This window comes from Sinocyclocheilus grahami, unplaced genomic scaffold, assembly GCF_001515645.1.
Source record: "Sinocyclocheilus grahami isolate Dianchi unplaced genomic scaffold, SAMN03320097.WGS_v1.1 scaffold175.1, whole genome shotgun sequence".
NCBI lineage: Eukaryota > Metazoa > Chordata > Actinopteri > Cypriniformes > Cyprinidae > Sinocyclocheilus > Sinocyclocheilus grahami.
The window spans coordinates 409,250-437,047 of NW_015505354.1; the positions used below are offsets into that span (position 1 = coordinate 409,250).

Genomic DNA, 27,798 nt, shown 5'->3' on the forward strand with positions numbered 1-27,798 from the left:
CCCCCCCCATCTTTAGAGCACAAAATTCTCATCTGAGAGTTTCAGATTGTTACATGGCCTCAAGCAGGAGGTAATATTAATCTTTCTCAGAAGTGGCTTTCTTTTAGCCATGCAAAGAGGCTAAAGCACTTAAGAGATTGATGTCTGGAGAGTTTCTTCCATTTTAGACAAAGAGCCACACAGTAATGTGTTGTAAGTAGCAACTCTGTTGTAACTTCTCTGAAACTTGCCCTTTCGTCTTGCTCAGCCTTGGTATGGTGTGGGTTGAGCCATGTAGCTTTTTGGAGTTTCTAAACATTTAATGTTAATTAGGAAAATGCTAGTCAAAAACTCACTGAACTAGGCTCAGTTAATTTTAACTATTTTAAATAATATATTTAAAGATTGTAGATTGCGAAATGATTGTAGAAATGACTTTTAGCCATTTAAGCTACAGTTACAGATAAAGTCATGGACTTTGGAGTGATAGTTTCTTTGACTTCAAGGTACTTGAAAGAGAAAAACATTTGGAGAATATGCTGGACTTTATTTTGCTTAAAAGAGAAGGGACAGGATAGGCTGGTATTAACATTTGGAGCAAAAAGCTTTGGCCATTCTTCCATGAATCCTCGCAGTAAAACACACAGCTTCTACTTAGTACATCACATGGCAAAGAGAGCACAATTCAACACATACAACAGGGGACACAAGAGCTACCAACTTTATTACAGCTGTCATTTCATCACAGCATTTGTGCTGTAAAAGACATTACTCATTACTCTGTTTCTGTGCATTAGACACCACCAGGGGAAAGACAATCAGATCAATCACATTAAACTTTTTTTCTAAATAAAACCTGACTGTACGTTTCAAGAGGGGAAAAAGAAGGGCATATTGAACTGTCCCCCAGTTTTCAAAAATGCAGGCTGAACTGCTGAAATTGAAGTCCAGCCTCACCAAACATCTGAACTGGGTTACCATGTTTTTGGACAACCAAATCTATTGCTCACCCAGCCAATGTTGAGCTAGGTACGGTTTACTACCAACAAAATGGTGGGTCAAACAGAAAACAAGCGATTTATGGGTTTGAGGTATAAGAGAAGTCTAAATCTAGCAGGTAACAACTTGACCAAACAATCCTGACCAAAGTGGAGTTTTGCTTTTTGCACCACGCACCTATAGTGTTCCCTCCTACCTAGAGGAAGTATATAACAAAGTAAGGCACTTGGAGAAATAGAGATGGCCAAAGTATGACGATGCAGACCGACTTTAAAAAAGGGGGCTGAATGTTTTTTAAAAAATATTTGGGAATGTCATGGTGGCGAGTCAAGTTAGCCAAAGAAAGTCTAAATATTGTCTGTTCGTATTAGAACAAAAGCGCAAGCTTCTCTCCAGATGTGAGATATATATATATATATATATATATATACACACACATACATACATACACACACACATGCAAGGTTGTAAACAACCAAAAGACCATTATGAATGTGTTAAACTTCCTCCCAGGTTTTCCCTGATCAACTGTAAAGCTTTGAGTAAAACTCAATCATTATATAATGCGCAAAACCTTCCACATTAGGTGATGGATAGACTAAATGTACTCCTAGTAAAGCTTGGGCATTTGTTTTTGGCACCCTCTTGACTGCCAACATTTTCTATTTCATCGTTCCGGTAAATAAAAGGGAAAGAAATCCTCATGAACAGCAGTTATGAACGGTGAATGGTCTTTGCCAGTGCTCTGGGTCCAAAGAACAGTGGCTTATTGTGCTCCAAATGGAAAAGGGGTAAGCTGCCTCAGTGAGTCCATCGAAAACAAATCTAATGACTTCATACTAGCCCGTAAATGTGTGGCAGCTGATCACATTTTACCATGCCAGTTCCAGACCCTTGAAGCATTTGGTGAGAAAATAAACTACAACAAACAAACAAAACGAGTCATATTTGTGCCTGTCTTCAGTAGAAATTGTGCAGAATGCCAAGCATTGGTCCCTTTATTCTCCTGAAAGAAAGGGAGATATTCCAACTGAATTTAGTCACATCTATACAAAAGAACAAGTTGAAGTGCTTCAGATCAGGTCTTTTAGGACATGACCTTCTTACCGGTAAGGGTTAATTAAGCTCGCCTGCTTTGTGAGCAGCCTCCTCTTCATCAGGGTTCATGGTGTGAAACTCCGCCACATACAGGTTCTTGTCAATGCTGCTGGGTATGGGCTTTATGTCAGTCATCAGCTGGTCCTCAGTGCCCTTTAGGTTGAAACGATCTTCTGAGGTGATCAGGTTAATGGCCAATCCCAGGTGACCGTACCTACCTGAGAACATAGAGAAAACACTGAAATAAACTACATGTAGACCCAATCACAATAATTAACATGAACAAATGTAATAAAAAAATAAAAAAAACACCGCCACAAATGATGAAAGAAAAACCATACAACAAATAACCAGTCCAATCCACAGCTGAGGATTACCTGATCGACCAATGCGGTGCAGATATGTCTCTGCATTTCTGGGGAAGTCAAAGTTGATGACTACATTGACAGCCTGGATGTCAATTCCTCTTGTGAAAAGATCTGAGACAGGAAAGATCCCATGGAAAATGTTAAAAACATATTTGGGGAAATATCCTGACAAGACATCTACGAATGTGGCTATCCGTACCTGTGCAGACCAGGTTCCTACACAGTCCGTTTCTGAAGTCATGGAACACACGATTTCTGTATTCCTGTGTTAATACAAAAATAATTTAGAAAAACAAAAATCACAGCATACACCAAGAACAACATAAGAACATGTAGTACTGTTCATAAATTGGGGTCTGTATGACTTTAAGTTGCTTATGCTCAACAAGGCTGAATTTATAAAAATACAGTAAAAACAGTAATATTGAGATATATTACAATTGAAAATAACTTGTATATTTTCATTTATTATAATACTTTATTTCTGTAATGGCAAAGCTGAATTTTCAGCAGCCAGTCTTTAGTGTCACGTGATCCTTCAGAAATCACTCAAATATGCTGATTTGGTGCTCAAGAAATATTTCTTATTAATATCAATGTTGAAAATAAGTTGTGCTGCTTAGTATTTTTGTAAAAACAGTGACATTTCTTCAGGATTCTCTACATAAATTCAAAAGAACAACATTTATTTGAAATGGAAATCTTTTGTAACATTTAAAATATCTTTACGGTCACTTTTGACCAACTTAATGTCCCCTTTCCAAATTAATCTCTTTAAAAAAGAAAAAGAAAAAGAAAAAAAGAAAGAAAACAATAGTGTTTCCTCTTGAAAAAAGGTTTAACGCATTTTGAAGCTGACCTGCATCATCTTGGCATGGATGTAAAAGCAGGAATAGCCTAGTTGTGTGATCTTCTTGGCAAGGAGTTCCACCCTTTGGGTGGAGTTACAGAAGATGATTGACTGGTTGATTTGAAGCTAGGAAAGAAAAAGATAAACAAATAGAAGGAGACAAAATAATTTTTTTTCCTAGAAGGTGAGGAAATGGAGTACCAAAAGACTAAGACAACAGTTACTCAACTGTAGTATGCTAAAGCAGATTTGGAATACTACAAATGGAGAACTTGCAAAACACCAGTCAAATTTAGAGCGGATCTGTAAAGGGAATGGTCACTTACTCTGGAGAACAGTGTGTTGAGACAGTGCACTTTCTGTCTTTCTGTAACATAAGCATAGTACTGAGTGATGCCTTTCAGTGTCAGCTCATCCATCAGATTGATTTCATATGGCTTCTGAAGGTGTTTGGACTACACAACAGGAGAGAGTCATTAGCATGATTAAACAAGACATCTAAATATGAGAAATAATCTCGGATATAGTAAGACATTTAACTTCAAAAAGATTAGACTGATTATAAAAACTGAGGAGTTATTACAACAAGTACATCTCTCACCATAAACTTCTGCACACTGCTGGGGAAAGTGGCAGAATAGAGCAGAATCTGGCGTTTTTTGGGCATGAAGCTGATGATGTCCTCAATGAGCACCACAAAGTCTTGAGAAAGCAACTTATCAGCCTGTAAAGAAAGATTCAGACACCATGAACTTCAATTTTAGCATTAATTCAGAGAATATGCTTTTTGCATTATTTTTCTCACCTCATCCATCACAATCATCTGAGCTTTGTCAACCTTGGCCACACCTTTCTTTATCAAGTCAAGGATCCTTCCTGGGGTAGCTATTATAACATGTACTGAAGAGAAAAGAATATAATGGTTAACAGTAGGAGAAGTACATTTCACTTCTAAATTCTTTTAAAGTCCCCCTGTAGTCATTTTATCCTTTAAATCTCATCTTTGATCATCAAAATGACATTTAAAATGTTTTTTCTTGTAAAAATTTCCGCATGCCTTAAAATAGCTTGAATGCAACTCTACACCCTTGCCTCATTTACTATACGCGGATCTAAGAATACACAAATTAGCCCCGCCTCCACTCAGTCACACACCAGCCAGCCGTGAGCCAGCGCCTCCTGATTCACTAACTGAACTGCAGTAAACGCGATACAATGGCAAGTGGAAATATTGGTTTTAAGGAGAAAATACTCAGCAATGGTGTTGATAAATGGATTGTCTAAAAGAATATTAAAAACACCACATAGACAAATATACAACATAAACAAAACCTTGATTTTCACCACAGGGGGACTTTAAATAAATTTAATTCACTGTCAAAATGACTTGCCTTGCATGTTAGATCTTGAACTCATTATAATAAAGTGTAAATAATATAATGAAGTGTGGATTTGAGGAACAAGGAAGCACAATTTAAGAATTGCTTAAATGACTGTGGTCTGGCAAGAGGGCAAGACTTCAGAAAAACAGTCAGTAGGTGTAACATCCCAACAAAACAAAAAGAACTTGTGAAACACTGCCTTTAGGCAAATTTACTGTGCTTTAATAATATTATTGTCTGTAATTGTAAGCGTGTTACTGTAAAGTGTATTTTACTTCAATTTTATAACCCACATTAAGTTTTGAAATAACTACTAGATTTTTCCAGCTCGGGAAACTCAAAGATGGTAGAGAACTCTAATTACCAGTCTCATCAAGACGCATGATGTCATCCCTCAGGTTAGTGCCACCTGTTGTAGCCATAATCTTGACGCCACCAAGGTGCTTGCTCATGTTGATACTTATTTGGCTCACCTGAAGAGCCAACTCACGAGTAGGTACAAACACTATGGCTAAAATAAAGTTAAGAGGGGGAAATTTTTTTTTTTTTAATTTATATAAACATGTTCAAAAGCTTGGGGTCAGTACTTTGCTCAATTTAATCGGTCTTTGCTGAATAAAAGTAACAGTTACAGGCTTTTACATAGTTACAAAATTGTATTTAAAATAAATGTTGTTCTTTTTAAACCGTGTTCATCAAACAATCCTGAAAGGGGAAAAAAAAAGCATCACATTTCCACAACTGTTGTCAATATCAATAAGAAATATTTGAACACCAAATCAGCATACTCAAATGATTTCTGAAGGATCATGTGACGCTACAGACTAGAGTAATGGCTGCCGAAAATTCAGCTTTGCCATCACTGGAACAAAGTACATTTGAAATCAAATCATTCACAATTACATTTTTCTCTAATTTTTAATTAAACAAATGCATCCCTTGCTAAGCAAGGGCACAAAAAGTCTTACAGACCCCAAATGCTTAAATGGTAGAATTAATGCATTATAAATAACTTATTTGCTTTTCATATTGTATTCCAACCTTGAACATAGTCCTTCTTCAGGTCAATCCTTTCCAAGAGGGGGATGAGGTAGGCTCCGCTTTTACCTGTGCCATTTTTAGCTCGGGCAAGAATGTCCCTCCCTGACAAGACAATAGGAATACTCTCTTCCTACAGAGACAGACAGTGGGGTGGGAGGGGCAAACAAAACTCAAGACAGGCTCTCTCAACAACTATTCTAAAAGTCATAAGCTAAGCAGACAAAACCAATCAACCACATTGGTTTAGATAAATGTGTCAACTTTGCAACAGGATCATACTGTAATGGTGTATACAGGTTAAACTACCTGGATAGGGGAAGGCTTCTCCCAGCCCATTTCGAAGATGCCCATCAGCAGTTCCCTCTTAAGGCAGTAATCTTCAAACTCGTTTCCTTTGGTTGCAGTCACATCCTGTCAAAGGAGGATGTTTAAAAGTCAAACACTGGGAATAAGGGGACCAGCAGCCAATTATATAATAATAATAAAAAAATAAAATATAAATTCACCCTTTAATAAGAAAACAAGTTTCATAACTTACTGTGGTTTTCACTCGCAAGTCTTTCGGTGGAAGCTGCAGGCATTTCTTCCAGTCATCACCAAACCTAGAAGAAATAGTTCAATTCGACTTTATACAGTTGCATACTCATAACAAACAGCTTAACTGACATGATTAATGCAAGGAATCAATGTGTCAAAAGGAACCAGATTCTTCAAACTATTTTAAATCAATAAATATTACCTGATACCGCCACTGCTTTGGTGTATACTGCTTCCTTTCTGGGGCATCACAGGTGTTTTTCCTGACTGTGTTGAGGAAGTAAGCGATCCTGACTGGAGGGTCAAGGGCTTGGACTGTCCATTCTGTTTGCTCATTGGCATGACTGAAGAAGGGATCTCTGTTCTCGCTGTAGCCATTGTCAGATGTTTTCCTCAACGGTTTCAAACAAATTAATTTTTGCTTTTTTTGTGTGGCTACTTTTCAACTATTCGTTAAACTGTTTTACTGTTACGCTCACTGCGCTTGTGTGTAAACAGTTTCCAGTACGTACAGACCTCTTAAAAAGAAGAGTGCCTGGCGTATAACAATTGTTTATAATAAGCTCTCCCAATATAGGAGAAAATTATATTTATATGAATAAATATATAACAAACCTAGAGCCAATGTACAAAATAACTAGCAAACAGGTACTTGTAAACTTCAAGTCTTACACAAGGGTTTTCAAAAATGCAAGTTAGCGAAAAATCTATTAATGCTTTTCAAAAGTCACTTTTTACGTTATCCCTGAAAATATACAAAGTATTCACTTTTTTTTAACAGCTGGATTGCAGAAATCCTGTAGTACCCTCTGTATTCTTTTTGGTATCAAAACAAAAAAGGTATAAAGTATTTACATACAAAAGCACAAGGCTCAGCAAAAGGTTCTTAATAATGTGCTCTTAAAATTCCTGTATTCGCTTCGTCATGAGGAATTTCAAACTTTGCTCAGTGTCACTTGCTCCTATTTAACCAGCTGAAAAACTCCAAACTGAGGGATTTCAAACTGAAAGTCAATGCAGGATTACGAGTCCAAAATAATGTTAACAGTCCATAAAAGTTTCCACTCTGGCTAAGCGATGTCTCGTTTTTCCTCTCTTTGTCACAGTTCCTGAACGCTTCAGTGGAGGAATTTCTGGAATACCTGCCAAATATTAAAGATATAATACAAAATGAGTATCATATCAAGCATTAACTATTTCTGGCAACAAGTAAAGGGTTAGTTTCACAGTTCGTCTTTAAATACTTTCGAACAGCCATGTTCGAATTAGATTAAATAGAACATAAACTACATAGTATCGTTATGACTTAATAATACTTCATCACTAGCTAGCAAGGCAGCCACGTTTAGCTAACAGTTTCGAACACTTGTTATAGGTGTGGAAACACTTGGAATTCGTAAGATAATTTGGATCAACAACACATCTGATTCAAGTCGAATCGGATTTAAGGTCATTCTCAATTCCCTAAAGGTTTAACGAATCGATCAGCTCTGAAGCGAAAAGTGAGCGTGTGGGTCAGGAGCTGTTAGCCGAGCTAAGTTAACTGTACAAAAAGTGGTTTATAGACAAAGTTTTCTCCTTTCAGATTCAATGCATAAGTTCAGGCATTCAGTTCACAACATTAAATAAGAACAACACAACGCACACATTTTTCTGGAGATATGGTGAACTGTGTTTCCTGAGGTAACGTTATGAGATACCGGGGAACTATATTTAAAACATACTATTAAAGCTCATGCTAACTCAACCTGCCAGCGGTTAACGTACATTGTTAAGACAGGTTAGCTTAGCTAGATGCTAACACGAGCGCAAGAGAGGCCCGCTACGCACGTTGGGAAAGATAACGGTCTAATTCAATTATAATTATGTCCGAGTTTGTTACCTCCGAATTCTGAAGGATTTGAATCTTCGTGAATTTGATTAATTCTTCGAACGTTTCTTGAAATATTCTTTGTTGCTGTGGCTTTTGTCTCTTCCGTCTAGAGATTTAACATGGCCGTCCGTTGAATCGATCTCAGAGGACGCATACGCACGAATCGAAATCGACCAATCAAATGACAGAGTTTGAATTTGGTGGGCGGTACCATTTTCAAGTCCACCTCCGTACTTCTATGTAGGCACTTTTGGCTCTGTGGACTTCCAGAAACATAAAAAATATTTAATCATAGATTGTTTCTTTCTTTTTCTTCACACACCACAAGTTTCATATTTTGTATCAAGCAGGCTCTTCACTGACATAGCAATTTTTTTAGTTGTTGTGAAATATTTTTTTCATGTTTGAAAAATTATAGGCTACAAATTATTGATATAATTTTCACAACAGATATATTGAAATGGTTTGTGTTTTGATCATTAAAGTTTAAAACATGATATAATGTATATTTTATGTTAAGATGAAAAAAAATCTGGACAAAGGGTAGGCTAAATAAAACTATACATAAAAAGCTTTTGAAAAGTAGTAAAAAAATTATGAAGGCATGGAAAACGTTTCAGACCGTTTTAATGTGACCTTCATATAACAAAAACATATATTTTTTTCTTCAAAAGTGCTTAACATCAAAGAAATAATCATATTATGTATTATTCAAATATTAGTCATGAAATGCACACATGTATAAAAATATGTATTTTTTTATTCATAGTAAATTAGGCTACTATATACTATGCTGCTCTTATATTCACACATTCATATGAAAAGCAAAATTCATACATTCACATAACTGTCAGCAACATCACCATTAAGTACCACTATGGCAAATGCATATCAAAACCCATGTGGTTATCATTTTAATCACAGTTTCTCAAGATTCTGGCAATAGTTTTAATCTTACAGTTTACTCTTTTTTTTTTCCACACTGGCCTTCTAAAAGATTATCCAATTTAAGCCACTAAACAGTGAGTCCAAACTTCATCAGACAGTGATTTCAAGCTGCCATTCAAAGACTCGCACTAAAATAAAAGTGGCACTTAGTCACAATTTTGGGATTTTGTGTATATGGCATTTTTGACAATAGTTGACAATGGCACTGCATTCATTAGAAAAACCTATCCTGGTGTCTATAGGCATTATACTTGGTTGATATCAGCTGTCATGTGTGTACCATAATAACACCCTTTTGAGAGCCTCAAAATGTGAAGTGCAATTTGTGACAATGACATTTTTTTTTGTAAACATGAATGCACTTAAAGATTTTTTTGTGTGTGTGTCAAATGAATTTGAATAACTAATATCTGGAAAATCTGAACATGGGAAAACCAAAACGATGTCAATAAACACACTGACCAACACACAGTTTCGATGGTAAACAAGAAGAAAATCACAAATGAAAACAGAGAAAAAAAAAATTATAATAATAATTCTGCTATCTTGCTATTGAAGTATAAATATCATAGCCCTTTATAATACATGACAAAATCATACATAGCAAAACACTTGGTAACACAAATATACACTTACACATTATTGATTTGGAAAAAACAATATCAGAATCAACATATATTTGAAAAATGCTTAGATACAAATAAATGCTATAAATCAGTCAGTGTGTTGTCCAACCACAAATAATATTCAAACACTGCCACTTAAAGCGATAATTCACCCAAAATTCATAATTTATTAACCCTCATGTCATTCCATCTTACAATGGAAGTCAATGGTTACCAAAACTGTTTGGTTACCATCATTCATCAAAATATGTTCCACAGAAGAAAACTCGTACAGGTTTGGAACAACATGAGGATGAATTAATGATGAAAGAATTTTCATTTTTGGGTGATCTATCCCGTTAAAGCAGGGGTGTCAAACTCAATTCCTGGAGGGCCAGAGCCCTGCAGAGTTTTGTTCCAACCCTGCTCCAACACACATACCATGTAGTTTTCAAATAAGTAAATAATTATAGAATTTTCATTTTTGGGTGAACAATCTCTTTAAAATGACCAGCTGCTTAAACATCTAGCAACTATCAACTCACACTTCTTTCTTCACTGTTTACGCTCACAGTAGAGATGTCTGATTGGTTACTGCTGCGACTGGATGGCCGTGATTGGTTAGCGGCACCCTGTGAAGGAGTGCCATATGTGACCGGCACTGGGAAACTGGGGAGTAAGATGATCTGTGCATCTGAGTAATATGGAGGTGTTTGAATACCAGTGGGATAGTAAAGTGGGCAATCTGCGATTAGCATCCTTCTCTGGATATAAGAGACAGTGGGCTTAATTTGGTCGTACCCAGAAGGTAACAGATATGGGAAATGATGGAGTGCCATTCCGTAGCCTGTCCTGTTGTCCACTGCTACATTATGGTGTGTCCGTGGCAACATTTGCAGTGTTTTTTCATTGCTGTTCATCGGTGACTGATGTTCTGAAATGTTGTCTGCTGACTGACTTCGGGGTAAAACTGGAACCACAGGAGAATGTGGGGAGAAAGTGAAGTAAGTGGGAGTCATTCGGGGAGAATTGTTGGAGCTGCCAGGGGACAGAGAGCCTAAACAGCAGAGCAAAACTTGAGTGAAAACGTTTAAACAAGGTGTTTAGAAATAAATTCACTCTTGTAATTTCAGAGAGATGCTTACCATTACTGCTAGTTTTCACAGTGCAGCTGCGAGTGCCTCTCCCACGCAGCACATCAGATACCTTAAGACAAAACCACATAAATACATGTTTAGAAAAGTTAATGAAGTTATGGTGAATGGACTGACAGAGGAAATAGGGCTTAAATTTGAGATGAATTTGATTATGTGAAGTAAAGATACGACAATAATATAAAGCTAAAGTTTCTAAAGTTAAAGCACTTTAAGCATAATTTCATTTATAATGTTGTAATTATGTCCAAGTTAAAACTCAGAGATTTTAAAACACAGTTGTGGAATATAAAGTTGCAATAAATTTTTGTTTTGTTTCTTACAAGAAAGGCTCTTCATGGGGCTTCATACAACTATAATCCATCTTTGTTGATGTCTGACTGGTAATTAATATGCAATAAAACTGAGCAATGAAAGTTCTGTGAATCACCACTTGTTGGCAGTGTTTGCATTTTATATATACTCTGCTGAATCTATTGACTATTATAATGAAAGATTGAATAATTGAATAATATACAGTACAGTATGTTTCCAAATAAACTAATGCCATTCTTTTAGTTCTTACTTTTTTGTTTTTTGCGACCATGATGGCAGTGTCATTATGGTTGTTTTTCAGACTACTGTCGGCTCCATTTTTCAGCAAGACCCTGACAATCTCTAGATGACCTCTGCCACAGGCACTGTGCAATGCTGTATTCCCACTATAAGACTGTGCGTTCACATCACACCCACTCTGAAAGACACGGCACACAGAAAAAGACATTGTGAACATTAATAACTGGTTCTAATCCACACACGGATAAAAACGGAGTGATAAAGATTAATAGTTAAAGATTTCAGTCTCATAGTTTTACATGTTCATCCCTGTGCTCACTAACATAGAAGTACAAGATAAAAATGAAGGGAACAGATTGTGAAACAAGTGATGACTCATCAAATTTATATTTATATACGCACACGCACCTCGATCAGAAAGATGACCATGTCAGTAAAGTTGTTTTCTACAGCATGAACCAGTGGACTTCGACCACTCTTATTATCCTGTGATAAAAGAGTAAAAAGAGACACAATAAACAAATAGCGTGTGCAGCAAACACTATAGATCATAATACACAACTCATGTCCTCATGCAATAACTCATGCATAAGGAAAATATAACATCACATCAGACAACAAAACAGGTAGTGGAAATGATGATAAACTCACTGACCCCAGCATTGATTTCAGCTCCACTCTTCAATAAGATTTTTGCCAACTTTTTATCTCCATTCTGCACAGCCAGGTGGAGAGGCGTCAGACCTTAAATTAGACATTAACATCTTCAGGCTGTAATCTGAATGACCCACTGAAACAAGTTTGGGCATGTTTCATTTGGTAAAATACACAAAAACACTAATACGCCTCCTCACTGTGTTTCTAGGGACTTTTTGAATTGTGACAACAACAACAGGAAATGTCTCATGTTACATTTCATATGCATGAATGAATCAAATACCAACTGTAAGGACTGTTTAGGACTACACTGACATAAAAATTAAATAAATAATAAAACTGTTTAGTTCAGCATAATTAATCAACATTTTTCTTTAGCAGTCTAGAAGAGGTTATCTGAGTACTATACTGTTACAAGAGGGAATTGTTGTGTCAGAATCCACAAATAAAGCTAGATGGCGATATACACCCCTCATTTCTGATAAACAAAAATATTCCAAAACATAATCACACACTCATGCAGGAAAATCAATGACCAGCAGCTCTTTTTCTGTCTACTGCCCCCCAGTGGATTTAAAAAAAAAGTTCTTCCTTCTGATGTATAATTTTCAGAAGTGTTGCATAATGACACAGACAAGAGAAATGTTAATTTTACGGTTATGTATTTGTTCGTATTGCTGTACTAAACAGGACCATAGTCAAGAGAGTTTTAGTGTCAGCACATCTATACGCAAGCCAACAGACAACTGAAATAACCTTTTCCTTTTTTTGTTATGCTACAAAAAAATTACACACACACACACAAAAATACATATAGATAAACTCATGTAGATCTAGGTCCAGCACTTACCCTCATAGTTCCTGATCTCCAGATGGGGCGAGGGGTTTTGGGGGTAGTGTCTGAGGATGACAGACAGGCAATCGGCCTCTCCGCGCTCGCAGCACAAGTGCAGCGCAGTCTGTCCGTTACGGTCCAAAGCTCCAGGGTCAGCGCCTGCATCCAGCAGAGCTTTCACCAAAATAGGCTGACGGGTTATTATAGCCAAGTGCAATGGTGTCTGAGAGAGTGAGAGAGAGATAGAGAAAGACAGTTTACTGATTCAGTTAATCAAATCCACAGTATATTTAAGGCCCAATTATATTTAGACTGCATACTCAAAACTCCCACGACTCCTATTGCATGTCAATATTTGAGCAGTGCATCTAAAAAATCTACCACTCGGAGGTCTGATATGGTGTTCAGGTGTATTTGAGCTAATGGGTTGAGTCACATCCTGGTGTGGATTCCTGTAACCATAAGCTGCTAACCTGGAACTTGTCTAACAGGTTAAAGGTCAGTTCCATAGATCTGATAATAATTAGATAAATTTGTAAACAGCCCTGCAGTGACTTATCCAACACATGCAAACAAACATGTACAACCAAGGCCGTAACCATGACTTGAACACTGGAGGGAGACCAAATTTTTTCTTTTTTTTAGGGGCAGTAATGGTTCTTTTTATTTAAACGAATGAAATATTTAAGGGATTTAAGAAAAGAACAAGAATGTATTCTCAAGTAATACATTTGAACTATCTGCAAATTATATTTTGGTTTAAAATATGCACGTTCACTTTTCATCATATTATTCTAAAAACGGATTTGTGAATGTTTCATGATTTGTCCTTTATTTCTGAAACGCATGAATCACATGAATGACTATCTATAATTTCAATTTAAAACTGTGAAATGTACCTTTAAAATGTTACTGGATTATTAGTAGTTTAACATTTCTATCGCAAAACTATCATGACTATTATTACAATGTCTGTGGTGGTTATGACTCTGTGTGCTATAAATTCATTAACAGAGTGATACATTCGAAAAATATAAATTATTATATAATTTATTTCAATTTCACACATAATTTACAGTAGATACGTTAACTGACAACTGTAACGAGCCAAAGTTTGTGTGTCTGTTTTGTGAATGAACAGTTGGTTAATCTTGGTCAAAACAATCATGGGCGAGTTTATTTTTGTTTCCTTCACCTGAGGTAAAATCTTACATTGAAAGAACTAGTGTTATTGACAGCAGTTAAATAATAAAGTCAAAGAGGTAAAACACCAAGCCTAACAAACATGAACCGAGTCAAAACGGCAACACACCGCACTAGTTTATTTGAAGCTCCTTCATTTAACTCAGGCAAAGGAAGAAAAAAATAAAGCACTACATGGGTCACATCACTTGAAAAAGGTACATTTTTAATCTTGCATCCAGATGTACACTACAAACACATTGGATATTAGCATTTTTGCTAATATAGGAAGCTAATACTGCACACTAAGTCAAGTAATCTGTCATCTATGTGTTCTGTTGACAGAAGAAGATTGAAAGATAAAGAGGTTTGTGGTTTTTAATGATACCCACTATAGATTGTCATCAGCTCAGATGTGCTAGCAGGTAAAGCTGGCTCTAGGCTAACACACGGAGGGGGGTGGTTTGACACTTGAGGGAGGATGTTCCAGTAAGGCACAGTAGAGAAAAAAAAAAGTACAGCGAGAATGAAGACAGAAATTCCTCTGGTGTCCCAATGCCTTTGGCCCTCCCTTCCTATGAAAACAAGGCTCCTATTTCCCTGAATCCTGTCTGACTCACCAAGCATCACACACTTGCTGGTGTGTGTATGTGTTAGAAGACATGTTACCGCACATCAAATTTGATGGGTTTTTCTTTGTGCTCAGATCAATTGTATAACCACAAATCTAACTTAGGAACAGCGATGGATAAAACACACTTACATCCTCTTTAGGCAAGCCCTGAAACAGGAAATTGTATAAGAAATACAACACATTATTCTAGCGTAATATTGCCTTTCTCATTTTACAATACCAATGAACCTGCAACCAAAAAAGGTTTAAAGAGAAACTGTAAGTGCTTGGAAAAGGAGGGATTAGAGAGACACAGAAAGGGAAAGGAGGAGCCAGAAATGATCGAGCAAAGGGAACGATGAAGGGAAGAGATGGATCAGAGAGGGAAAATCCCTTTCCTCTCCCCTGCAGTGTGTCCTCAGATTCACATTCCTGTGTGTAAACACAGGGGGGAAAAAGAGTGGAATGTTGGATGAATAAGGAAAGCGATTGAGGGGAAGACTCATGACATAGATGCATGAGCCAAAAACACACTGTAGTGAACTGAAACTAAAGCCTGCATGATTTAGCACTGATGAATGGACAAGAAAATACAGGAAAAATAATTAGTGCACGCAACAAAAAGATAAACGAGTAGTTGTTTTTATGCATTTGTCACACTTTAAATTAGACCCATTTTATGTCCATGTAATTTATGAGAAGAACAATTAAAGAGGTAATTTAATGCTAAATAAATTGTATTTTGTACCATCCATGGAGAATTGCTTGGATCAGGAAAAGTGGGTCTTGCATGTCAGAATGGAACCAGATCTAAATGTGTTTTGCTGAATCCAGTTTAAACCAGCATAAGATGGTTTGCTGGTCTTATCTGGTTTAAGCCTGGCCAAGCTGGTGCTCAGCTGGTTTTAGGCATTATCAGCCATAATATTTTTCTCTATGGAGTAACATGCACCAACAAATCACAATAAAACCAGGAACAAGCATTAAGGAAGTAAATAGGTACAATTTGTATTTTATGAATGCTAATATAGCTAGGCATTGTTAGGCCATTGTATAGTGTTTCTGTGAAGATCTATGGGTCTCCAACTTGTAGTAAAAGCATTTTTATAATTCAGGATAAAAAAGATAAGCATGTTAATAGGCTGCAGAAGAGTGAGAAAGAGCAAGCGAGCGCAAGGGAAAGTCCCTTTTAATACCCTGCAAATCTCAACACAAGGTATGTTGAGAAACAACCCAGGGTGTGAGGGGGGTCATGTGACTTCTCGGAATGAGGATACTTAAGTTCAGATGCATGCAGCAGCCGTTTTACATGTGTTTGCACATACACTCATACAAGTATAAAAACATACACTTCTGTAAACTGAATTTACTTACAGCCATGCAAACAACTCATCAGCTGCGATCTTGCTTGACTGATAATAGGCAACACATAAAAACACATTTGTCATGCACACACACACACACACACAGCATGCTTTTTCTCATGTGCATTTCAAATGTTAGTGCCAGTGTTTGATCATGACCAACATGTGGGAGCACAATCATTTTTTAAAAGAGTGAGAAGTGGAAACGGAGACATTGTGATACAAGTCATTCTGGCACATACAAATTATAGTGGTAGTAATAATGATAGCTGTAGTAACACTTTCCTCAGCACTGTAATAGTCAGATGTGTATCTACTTGCTGTTATAATACTGCATCATTCACTGTATTTACTCACTAATCTCGGATTTTGAAACACCAAAACAGTAATTTTCAAGCAATGCTGCAACAAAAGCTACTCAAAACTCCATCTAAGCTTCAAAGACATGCTAATGCGCAGTTCACATTTCTGGGGAAATAAGAATTGAACACAGGATATAACACAAAAGTTAACCTCAACAATCTGATAGAAACAAGTTTCAGCCAGTGGCTAAGATGTACGCGCAGCTTCTGGTAACTGCCGGCTGCCTGTGAATGTACAAGCGCTCATGTTTGTGTGTGTGAAAGAGTGCATCTGTCAAGTGAAACCTAAACATGAATTTGAGGTGATTTTTGAGGTCTGGCTAGACATGCAATGGCGGTAATTGATAATATGGTTGGTGGAAGTATGGGTTAACACAACCAGAAAAGGAGAAGAACAGGATGTGAATGCCTGGGAACAGTCCGAAAGGTCTGTGCGCTCAATTTATGTTGCTGAAACATGGGAGAATGATGAGGTAGAGGACACAGGTTGCGTGTGTTGTGGTCACCATGTGGTGAGCACACAAGTGGGCAGGCCAGCAGTTCTAAAAGTGCTCAAATAACCGCACGCAGTGCGGTGGCATCGCCTGAGAACAACAGTGCCCTAGGAGTAAATTCCTCTTCTGTTCAAACCTTAGCTAAAGGTATCATGTGACAGTTAAGAACACATATGTGGAAATTACAGTTAACCAACCTACTGTATGTGCCACAGAGACAAGAATTTAGGTTTAACTAGCCTGGTGTTCTTGGTGCATTAAATCCTCTAATCCAACAATCACCAACATTAACAATGAGCTACATCCTGCTGCAAAGACCAAGGTAGATCAACACAAATTTCAAAGCTACTTTATGGCTTATTTAAAGAGGTTAACACTTTACAATAAGGTTTGATTCCTTAACTTTAGTTAATGAACCAACAATAACATTTCATTTTAAATTAGTTAATTTAATTTCTAAAATAATTATTTTATGTATATTTTTACTTTTACCATTTATGTTATATATACTATTGTTATCAATTCACATTTGTTCACAATACATCAATTGGTCTTAATTTCTAAAACTTTTTTAAAGCTAAAACATTAAACATATGAATCATTTATTAGTCTATATGATGATTAGCATTAATCTAGATCAACATTCTTGACATTCCCACATTTTTTAAATATCTTACTTTTTAATAATAATATTAATATTAATTGTATTCAAAATAATATTTTAATTTGAATCATTTAAGTAATGCTGGGGCCCCCTTGCACGTTTGCTGAGGCCCCCTATTGGGTCCGGGCTCCATGGTTGAGAACCACTGATCTAGATTAATAAATGCTTCCAAAATATCGTTCATTGTTATTGTTCATGATATCTAATAGAGTTTGCTTGTTTGTGTGTGTGTGTGTGTGTTTGTATACACTTTACCTGTCTTAAGTTATTGAAAACGTCCATGTCTTTGTGGGCCCGTCGATATATTTCAATAAGCCAGCTGACCAACTGGTAATTCTCTTTGACAACAGCAATGTGAAGAGGCCTGTAAATGCAAACAGACAAACAAACACATGCATTATTCACCTAACAAAACGTCATGCACTGATGTAAGTGCATTAACATTAAACCACACAAACAAAACATAGAAATATATATAAAAATAGAAATATTAAAATGTACAGTGATGCATTTCTTTTAACAATACAGGGATGACTGTCTTTTTAATGGTCTACACAGGTCAACCAACGAGTTCAAAAGGTTGAATGAATAACCCTTCACCTGAGTGACAATCATGTGTATGACTCATCTTGTACACAGTGGCTCTAAATGCAACCAGTGTCAGTGAGTACAGGGAAATGCTTATCTCCCTATCGTTTCACAGAAAGCCTCTCTGAGGTGAGAGTATAGAAGTCAAGGTTTGGGAACAGGAAGAAAACACTGGGTGAGAAAGAGAGAGGGACTCTTCATGAAATGTTTTAAATGATGTTTTTTTCTTTCTATATCTGCTTCCAGTAACAGCTACTTTGGTTTGAAGTCACTTCCTGCCCTGAGGGACAATGGCACCATTCTTTCTGTTTTGAATACTAATTATCATTATATTTACAGTTGCATTAGGGGCTTTCTGTGCTTTTCAGACTCCTCTAGCAGAACTTCCCATGAAACCCTGAAGAAATAACAAAGAAGAACCTTGCACTGACTTGAAACACAAGAACAGTGTATTTACAACCTATTACAAGAGTCCAACAAGAGTGCTTTATTTGCTTAGCAATTGATCACTGTAACATGCAAAACAATATTGAAACAAGTTCAAGATCATTTGTGAGCATTCAGACATCATCTTAATAAAAGATAATATAATAATATAATGAACACTTTTTAGCAGGATTAACACTTAGGATTTCTATCAATGCAGACATCAATGTAGAATGTTCATATCTTGCATTATGAACTATAAAACAGTTCTTGGGAATGTGGCAAGAATGTTAATAGGCCTGATGGGAAGTCATACTGCATAAGCAGGAAAAATGATAGAGAAAAAGGGAACAGAGAAGAACAGGGACTCATTGTTTATATTGTCTTTTGACTCGTATTGAGTCACTGTGGGATGAAAAGCCGGAACACAGACAGTGGGAGAGCAAATGATTTGAATTATGGTGCTGATTCATATTCCTAGTGATATAAATGTAAATATTGCCCTATAAATGGAAATTGAGAATTGCTTCATGTGGGTTATTCCATTGTGGCCAGATTTTGTGAATAAAATCGAGAGAATTAAATTATATACTACATATATAAGCACAAATCTATATATAACATGTATAAGAACAGGTGATAAAATACAAATAAAAAATACCTGTTTTTATTTAAAAAACTAATGCCACCTGACTTCCTGAAATAGAACTTTCTGTTTGGAACAACAGTCACCATTAAATCAAACTCCTTTATGAAGCATCAAACCAAAAAAGAGGAAGAGAAGAGCCATTTAGTCAAAATGAATGCAAGCTGGCCTGACGCAGGCTGTGACCGGCCTCAGTGAACTGCCAAATCACAGTTTCTCTGTTCCTTGGTTTTGATAAGAAAGCAGAAGAGTTTATTAGTAGCTTAATTCTTTCTTTATTTGTCTCCTTTCTTGTAAGTGAGCTCAACGTCACTGTACTTCAGGAAATCTCATGCTTTTATAGTTCTGCCATCAGGGTCATGTGTTCAGCCCTTCTGAGAAGGTGCTGCTTTGTTGATCAAGGAGCCTTTATCAGGTCTGAGGATTGTATGTTTACACAGAACATGTAAGATTGGTCTGCATCACAGTGCAAAGGCCACATTAAAGACATAGAAGGATATTCTCTCTTTGCAAAAGAAATAAATAATTTGTTACATTTATAGAGCACTTTTCTGGGTACTCAAAGTGCTTTACATGGATGGGGGGAATCTCCTCAACCACCACCAATGTGCAGCATCCACCTGGATGATGCGACAGCAGACATATTGCGCCAGAACGCCCACCACACACCAGCTTATTGGTGGAGAGGAGAAGGAGTGAAGAAGCCAATCAGTATATAATATAAGTCTTCAACCCTGCTCCTGGGGACCCACTGTCCTGCAGAGTTTAGCTCCAACTAATCAAACACACCTGAATCAGCTAATCAAGTTCTTCAAGATCACTTGAAAAGTCACAGGCCAGGTGTGCTGAAGCAGGTTGGAAATAAACTTTGCAGGACAGTTGGTCCCCAGGAGCAGGGCTGAAGACCTATGGTATATAGGGATGATGATTGTGAGGCCATTATGATGGACAGGAATTTGGCCAGGAAGCCAGGGGTTACACCCCTACTCTTTTTCGAAGGACATCCTGGGATTTTTTAACGACCACAGAGAGTCAGGACCTCTGCTTTTTAACAGTATAGTATCCCCATCACTATACTTGGGCATTAGGACCCACACAGACCACAGGGTGAGCACCCCCTGCTGGCCTCACTAACACCTCTTCCAGCAGCAACCTAGTTTCCCCAGGAGGTCTCCCATCCAGGTACTAACCATGCTCAACCCTGATTAGCTTCAGTGGGCAACCAGTCTTGGGCTACAGGGTGATATGGCTAAATAAATAAATAAAAAGTACAGCTGCACACAATTAACAAATCTCTGCCTATTGCAGTTTCAGTAAGTGCTGTAATATGTGCAGGGGCCTTTAAGGTCGGCAGTTTTAATAAAGTCGGAAATTATAATGGTCTTTTCTATAGAGACTTACATTTGAATAAAACAGTTCTGAAATGAGAAAAAATGTAGGACAGGACTTGAAGTTGATTGGATCTTTGCCGTTTGCTAATTGCTACCATCTCATGTGATTGACAGGTCGTTGGTGAGTAAGTGACGAAATGCTAGATTTCTCCAAATCGAATCTAATGAAGAAACAGTGAACAATGAAGAAAAGTCCTCTACATCTTGGACGGCCCAAGGGTGAGTAAATTTTCAGCAACTTTTCATTTTTGGGCAAACTATTCCCTCAACTAAGTTTTTGCTTGTCCCTCCCACATTAGAATGTATAAAATAAAATATACATTAAAAAGTACATTAACAATTATTGTAAATGGCCTTGCAATTTAAACATCACAAAGTATGTAAATATATTAATATGGTCAGGATTTAATGCTTAATGATATTTTACATCACTTTGGCTGACAAAGAATAGCCAGCCTTTGGATAAACAGACCCATCATAAACGCATCAAAAGAAAATTTATAATTTAATATAAATATTAATTGTAAACTAACTTTTATTTATCATATATTCTTATCACATCTGTATGTGATAATCATTGGCTTTGCTGTCACTTACTATACTGCAGGTCAGAATTTAGTTTCTCTCTCTCGCTCTTTCTTTTCAACAGATGAAACTCTCTGGGTTCCTGGAAGTGACAGAGTTAGTTAGACCGCAGCCCCAGATAAGGCCCAGGCTGAGACTGACGTAGGAACCTGAACATCATCAGAAGGAGATGAAGGGCTCATGGCGGGGCTGTGGTGCATGTGTGGCATCCTGTACAGCCCAGATACACAAACCTCTAACATCCCCTGCAGCACACATGCCTGCTTCTGCTGCAGAAAACAAGCTCAGAGGCTGAGACAAGACATAAACAGCCTGAGCCAAACACAAGACATGCAACCACTCGAATAAAAAACTCTTACAGGAACAGTAGAAACTATAAAATCCTTACAAGCACGGTGTTTGAAGGTAACCATGTGTCAAGGCTCTATGTTTCTCTGCATAGCAATGAGATTTGAAAACAGCCTTTACATCCTATATAACCTAAAAATCTTTGCCATTAACACATTTGGCAGACACTTTTATTCAAAGTGACTTATAATGGATTGATTACATTACCAGAGAAACAAATCCATGACTTTGCTATCCATGGCATTACCAACATCATGCACTACTGTTTGAGCAACAGTAATATGTGTCGCTCCAAGCCTATGTGACCTTTCTTTTGCGAAAAAAAAAAAAAGAACTTTAAAGAACTGTTTTTGTCAATGATATATTTTGTCAATATTGAAAGTCACTGGGGTCTGAAACACATGCATTGGTTTCTCCCCAGTGAGTTTCACTAAATGGACAAAAAACACAGAGACATTTTTCAAAATAACTTATTTTGTGTTCCACAGAATGAAGAAAGTCGTACATGCTTGGAACAATATGAGGGTGAGTAAATGATGACCGAATTTTTATTTTTAGAGGAACTAGATCTTGAAAGAGGACGAAGGAAGAAAAAGTAGGTATGAAGAGTAGAAATGGCACAGGTATATAAGATAACAGTACAGAGCGAAAGGGGGAGAGAGAGACTGATAAGCAACAGAGAAAAAGCGGTAAAGGAGGAAGTGAAGAGCGGATGTTTGGGTTTTTGAGCCCATTCATTTTAAACACACAAAGCAGTGAAAAAGATGAAAGCGAGAGAGAGAGAGAGAGCGAGAGAGAGAGAGAGACACCTGAAAAAACCGCAGTCACACAACAGACTCGCACTCACATCAGGCTTTCCCGAAAATGAGGGTCTGTGAAGTGCTGAGAAGAAAACAAGTTGAGAGCATGAGAAGCCCATTGACGTAAGAGAGTACAGACGAGGGGGGAGGCAGTGTGAGAGAAATAAAGTTAGACAAGGTTGTTTTTCTGTTTGTGTAAATGCAGTTGCTTGAATAGCATGATTGACAGATGTATATGTAAACAATAGACAGAAACCAGGAAATAGGCACCTACTGGAAACCAAAACTTTGCTAACAACTATCAGTTCAGGGAAGAAATGTGGTTGAGAATGTGGTTAAAAAAATCTAACCAATAAAAAGCCAACAAAATAGCAACAGAACTAAACATTTTATTAAGAAAGCTGTTCACCATAACAGTACACCTCATCATTTGCATGCTATTTTCATGAATTTCTTTCTTCTGTGGAACATAAAAAAAGAAATTCTGAAGAATTGTATACTGGTCGCTCTTGTCCATGCAATTACATTGACATGCAAAAGCACCATTGGCCCATATGACTTGTTTGCATTCCCATTAAATCCCTTGACCCTAGTGCCATGCTCTACCATTTGAGCTACAGGAATGCTGTATATTTTGACCCTTAATGATAGAAACAAACTAAAATTTTATTTCTTATTTACAGATATCCTTTCTCCAGTGGAGCAAGTCAGTGATGTGATCTTTGAGAACAGAAACAGTACTATTTGTGAAATAAATCATTCAAACAGATTCTGTGAACTAGATAAAGTGATTCAATCAAGAGATCTGACTCAAAAGAATGATTCATTCAGGAATCACTGTTCCTTTAATGAACTCCTCTAATGAACCCCTTTAATGAATTATCAGTGGTATGTTTCTCATCATACAGCTTCTTATCTAATGAATCATTCAAGCCATTTTTAATATTCTCTCATCATTTGTTTGTCCATCCATTGAAAGTAATAAACATTGTACATGCGTGGCACATGAAAACAAACATCAAGCAAGCACACTTGAGTGCCTGTTTACCATATTTGATGTGCTGTATGTATCTGCATTGATCATTGATTATATGTGAATAAAAGCCTTGATTAAATTTGTTCATCATCATATAAAGCGATAATGTGTCTTTTCAGAGACTTAAATGATTCTTATGGATTAATTTTACCCGATCCTTTAAAATGTTGACAACATAAAGTCTCAATGGACGGACAAAAATAATGAGAGAATATAATGTTCTGAATTGTGTTCTGAAGATGACTGAAAGTCTGAATGTGCAGACACATTTCCTATTTGTTCAGCGAATTTTCATAGGCGAATCCAGTCATTTTAACATAATCGGGAATTTCGTTTGAGGGCGAAAGATTTCCCCATGCAGATTTCGCAATGAGTTCATACATCACTACACTACTGACAACAGACAATGGATGAGGGTGAGTAAATGATCATAGAGTATTCATTTTTGGGTGGACTATCCCTTTAAGCATACATATGGGATAGATTTTATGAAGCTATGTGTGATGAGACAAATAAAAATTGGGTTAGTAAAAATACGAATTTAAAAAAGTGCTCCACATATTTCATTTCTCAAAATTGGAATTGGCTTCATTACAGCGATGTTTTTATCTGCTGATGACTAAACCTTGATATCAATATTGCGTGACACCAGGTGTCATTTTTGGAGAAGTTTCACTCACATGAGAAAGGCTATTTTCATACTGAGTAAATGTTCAGATATTATAGTAACACAGTACATGTGTTTGTGTTAGTGCCAGAGCCTAAGGGAGCCAGAATGTTCATCTCTTGCATCCTCATAACCAGCCACACTCATAAAACCAACCCCTGAAACAGCAGTACATGAAATAGCAAAAAACAGTTTCTCTCAGTTACTCTTACTCATACCCACATACCCTCCTCCAGAATCAATCTCCCTTCCTCGCTCTCACATAGAACAGAGAATCTCTGTTTTCAGTATGGATCATCAGATCAAATTATTTTGGTAATCTTTTTTAATAGGAAGTTGAAATGTACTGGGTAACAGGGGTTGACTCTTGTGATTCAGCCAGGACTACAATAAACAGAAGGCACATCTACATATTTTTAAGCACACTGAACCTATCACTTAATTTAACATTTAACTAACATTTCTTTTTGTTCTGGATGACTAAGCAAGAGTCAGAGTGACATATCTAGGATCATCTGGAAATTCCAAAAAGCATACAGAAAGTACATGTCCACCCTACTAATACTCATAATTTACCTACAGTTACTAATAATAAACCCATGTGCAGTTCAACAATGAATCTGACCATTTAAATATACAGTACATATTATAAAATATGGTTTGATCTATTTCTTTACCTGCTGCAATGCATGATAGACAATTTTGAGGGATGTTTCACCATAATCAATTCTTAAACTACAACATGCCATGAAATGACTGAGACTTCATAAAGGGTACAAGACTCACGTGTCACCATCTTCATCTTGAAGTGTTGCCTCAGCAATATCTGCCAGCAGCCGATCTGTGCTCTCCAGTGCAGGAGGCTGCCGAGGCCACTGGAAATATGGACAACCTGCTATGAACCCAGAGGAGAAGAAATATTTGTATTCACAAACAAATCACAAAAAAAAAAAATCACGTTCCGGGCCCCCTCTCCCTCGTCGGGCTCTTGGAATCGTCCTAACCTTCTCCCCCATTACGGTGCCCCTGAGTTGCAGTGTGGATACATTTGGTTTAGATATATTATCTTCAAGAAAAGATAAGAAAAGGTCTAACAAACTAAAGTTCTGCATGGCACATTATCATACAAACCAAGAATTAATTGCCGGTGTTGTACCTAATTTTGACCCCCTGCCAAATTATTACCCCCCTCTCAATTCACTACCTCATTGCCTAATCCTAACCCCTCCCCCACACCTACTCCTAAACCTACCAATACTATGGGGGTAATAATCTGGCAGGGGGTCAGAATTGGCCACAGCACCTGTAAGAGTGGGGAATGTAATAATGTCAATATGTGACAGTTTTCTGCACAATTCTGGAGATTATTATTTTTGTTAGATTTTCTGTATAATGGAGACTGGGGAGTGGTGTAATACCAAGACTGTCAATTTAATCAACAATGGGAAGGTGTGGGAAAAGTACTTTGACATTAATTCATGCATACAATTTACAGTGTCAATGTTTTAAAACGGTGTTACCTTGTATTTTATTGATGTACACACTGATAGTCAATATGCGGTTTTGGTTATAAATTGCAAAAAAAACAGAGAAACATTATGTTTTACAACACTACCCGGTTTCACCTACGCGTGTTAACCCACTGACACGTTTTGCAGGCTGCTGAACCAAACATCCTGCTGATCAGCTCAATGGTTTCGTGTTGACTGTAGCTCGCTGACTGGACTGACCATGACTGCGCAATCATATGTTACGCACGCGCTCCACACAAACGGACACACATACTTTCACAATGACATAACAAACTAAATTGCGCAAAGACATCCAAGTTTGCACTTAAGATATAAACTTAGTGATCATTAAAAATAAACATTTTTGAAAACTTACGATATGGTGTTAAGTGTGGCACAAACGGGGAGTCATTAACGCTTGGTTTATGTCCAAATGTACAAAATATCCGCTGTGATACTGTGTCTATCTGAGCCTCGGGGTTCTTCAAAACTTTTGGATCCGGGCTAGGTGGATCGTTTCTTGGACCACTGTGGTCATGATCCACATCCAGCGGGAAAGGACGTTTCCTTGGCGGAAGTTTGGAAATGGATGAATCTGCCGGTTTTCCTGCAGCGTTAGGGGTTATAGTTCGGGTTTGCTTGGGACCCTCAAGCGTCCTATTTCCAATGATACCCACAGCGTCTGTTTGAGTAGTCTGCGAAACTGATCCATCACAACAGTCCTGTGGTTCGGATGGAAGAATTCCGTGTCCATTGCTGCACTTGTGCGCCGGTTCCACCTGTCTTTCTGGAGTAGGTCTAGGGCGACCTTGGTCTCGCGTCTGCGCGCAGCTCCCACGCTCTCTGGTTTTGTTGGTAAGATCCAGTGGCACAGATCGCACAGTGTGATTACTGCCACTCATGGTCATTGTCCTCAGGTAGGCGATATATGGGTTCTAGACGAATCCTTTTATCAACATTGTGTAAATCTGAATCTCTACTCGGTCCCAAGATGACTATCACCTCAGGTTGCCTAGATTAAACAACATACTTACATTTGCTCTGCTCAAGATGTTTTAGCACAGCTCACTGAAGCACTTAAATTCATAGTCTTCTCTTATGCACAAGTTTTCTATTAAAATGATCAGTAAAAAAAAAAGAACTGAACAAAAATCCTAAATAATTACACATGCAATTAGAATAATGACGTTTTAGGGCAATGACAATATGTCGTGTGCATTAATATTATCATTATTATTATTGAACACGCACTGCAGTCATGATGATCATCTGTGCGCCGTTCTGCTCGCTGTCTCTGTAATCTGAACTAAATTCACAGAGTCTCCCTCTCTCATTCACTCAAATTAGGAAGTAGGCGGGTGAGAACTGTGGGGCTTTCCCTTTCAGCTATAACTGAATCGTTCGCAAGCTTCTCATTTGCGACGCGATTAAAAGGTGCTGCTGAAGCTCTTTGCAGTTTAGATGAAAATTTTAGCATTTATTATTAGTATTAGTAGTAAGTACTTTGTACTTAACAGTCAGGATCAGTTTATTCGTCGTGTAAATTAAAGGTTTCGTTTTAGGTGGCTGTAGGACGGGAACATGGAATCGGTTTCGGTTTAGTTGTTAAATGTTTGGCATGTTAGACACTGTCTTTTGAATCTTTCTCATGTACATCAGCGTTTGTGTTTTCATCTCTCAGTGCACATAAATGTGTCACGAGCTGTTAGATAACAGGTGTGTCGTTTTGTTTTCCTTTCAGCCGCACTCGTTTTTTAATGTTCATACTCTTGTGCCTAGTAGGAAGCGGGCTGGATCTCGGCGGGGATCTCCCTCAGCTTCAGCTTGTCGGGAAACCTGCCAGGCGCAACCTTCTGTCTTCCTGTATTTGACCACATTCATATCGGTCAGCGGATCATTAGTGACTGATTGTACTGATAAAATACGGTCCTTTTTTCTCATTAGAGATTAGATATATGACTCATACCGATAACATCAACAAATGTCTGACTTTCATACGGTGTTATCTCAGCATCTTATCTGGAAAGCACCCCCATCCCTTAAAGATACATAGGCCTGATAATAATTGTTGGTTCCTAGAACGTTCTGAAGACGTTATGGCGTTTGGTTACAAAACAGGACCTAAAGAGAACGTTCCAAGAACGATATGAATAGAAATAACCAAATGAGAACTAGCCTATATGCTAACATAAGGACAATGTTCTGTGTTTGCTGTGAGTTTGAAATCATTAGCTTCAGCC

General features: G+C 37.4%; 2 protein-coding genes across 4 annotated transcripts; both read right to left on the bottom strand.

Moving 5' to 3' along the window:
* Positions 1-505: 505 nt before the first annotated feature.
* Positions 506-8,279, bottom strand: ddx61 (DEAD (Asp-Glu-Ala-Asp) box helicase 61). Its single transcript, XM_016283486.1, has 14 exons — positions 8,137-8,279; positions 6,457-7,396; positions 6,256-6,319; positions 6,024-6,128; positions 5,718-5,847; positions 5,041-5,187; positions 4,100-4,194; positions 3,896-4,018; positions 3,621-3,749; positions 3,304-3,420; positions 2,644-2,707; positions 2,454-2,555; positions 2,086-2,294; positions 506-1,984 (listed from the first exon to the last, which is right to left on the bottom strand). The coding sequence occupies exons 2-13, from the start codon at positions 6,630-6,632 to the stop codon at positions 2,095-2,097; spliced, it is 1,452 nt and encodes a 483-aa protein (XP_016138972.1). The 5' UTR covers positions 6,633-7,396; positions 8,137-8,279; the 3' UTR covers positions 506-1,984; positions 2,086-2,094.
* A 1,865-nt stretch (positions 8,280-10,144) lies between these two features.
* Positions 10,145-26,823, bottom strand: LOC107593656 (B-cell lymphoma 3 protein homolog). 3 transcript variants are annotated; one of them, XM_016283483.1, is made up of 9 exons: positions 25,935-26,823; positions 24,834-24,939; positions 17,816-17,924; positions 12,897-13,104; positions 12,045-12,133; positions 11,792-11,875; positions 11,400-11,567; positions 10,826-10,886; positions 10,145-10,737 (listed from the first exon to the last, which is right to left on the bottom strand). In XM_016283483.1, the coding sequence occupies exons 1-9, from the start codon at positions 26,464-26,466 to the stop codon at positions 10,217-10,219; spliced, it is 1,878 nt and encodes a 625-aa protein (XP_016138969.1). In that variant the 5' UTR covers positions 26,467-26,823; the 3' UTR covers positions 10,145-10,216. The 3 variants fall into 3 exon arrangements, with proteins under 3 accessions (XP_016138969.1, XP_016138970.1, XP_016138968.1); XM_016283484.1 differs by having other exon boundaries at positions 11,798-11,875; positions 24,834-24,942; XM_016283482.1 differs by having other exon boundaries at positions 24,834-24,942.
* Positions 26,824-27,798: the final 975 nt, after the last annotated feature.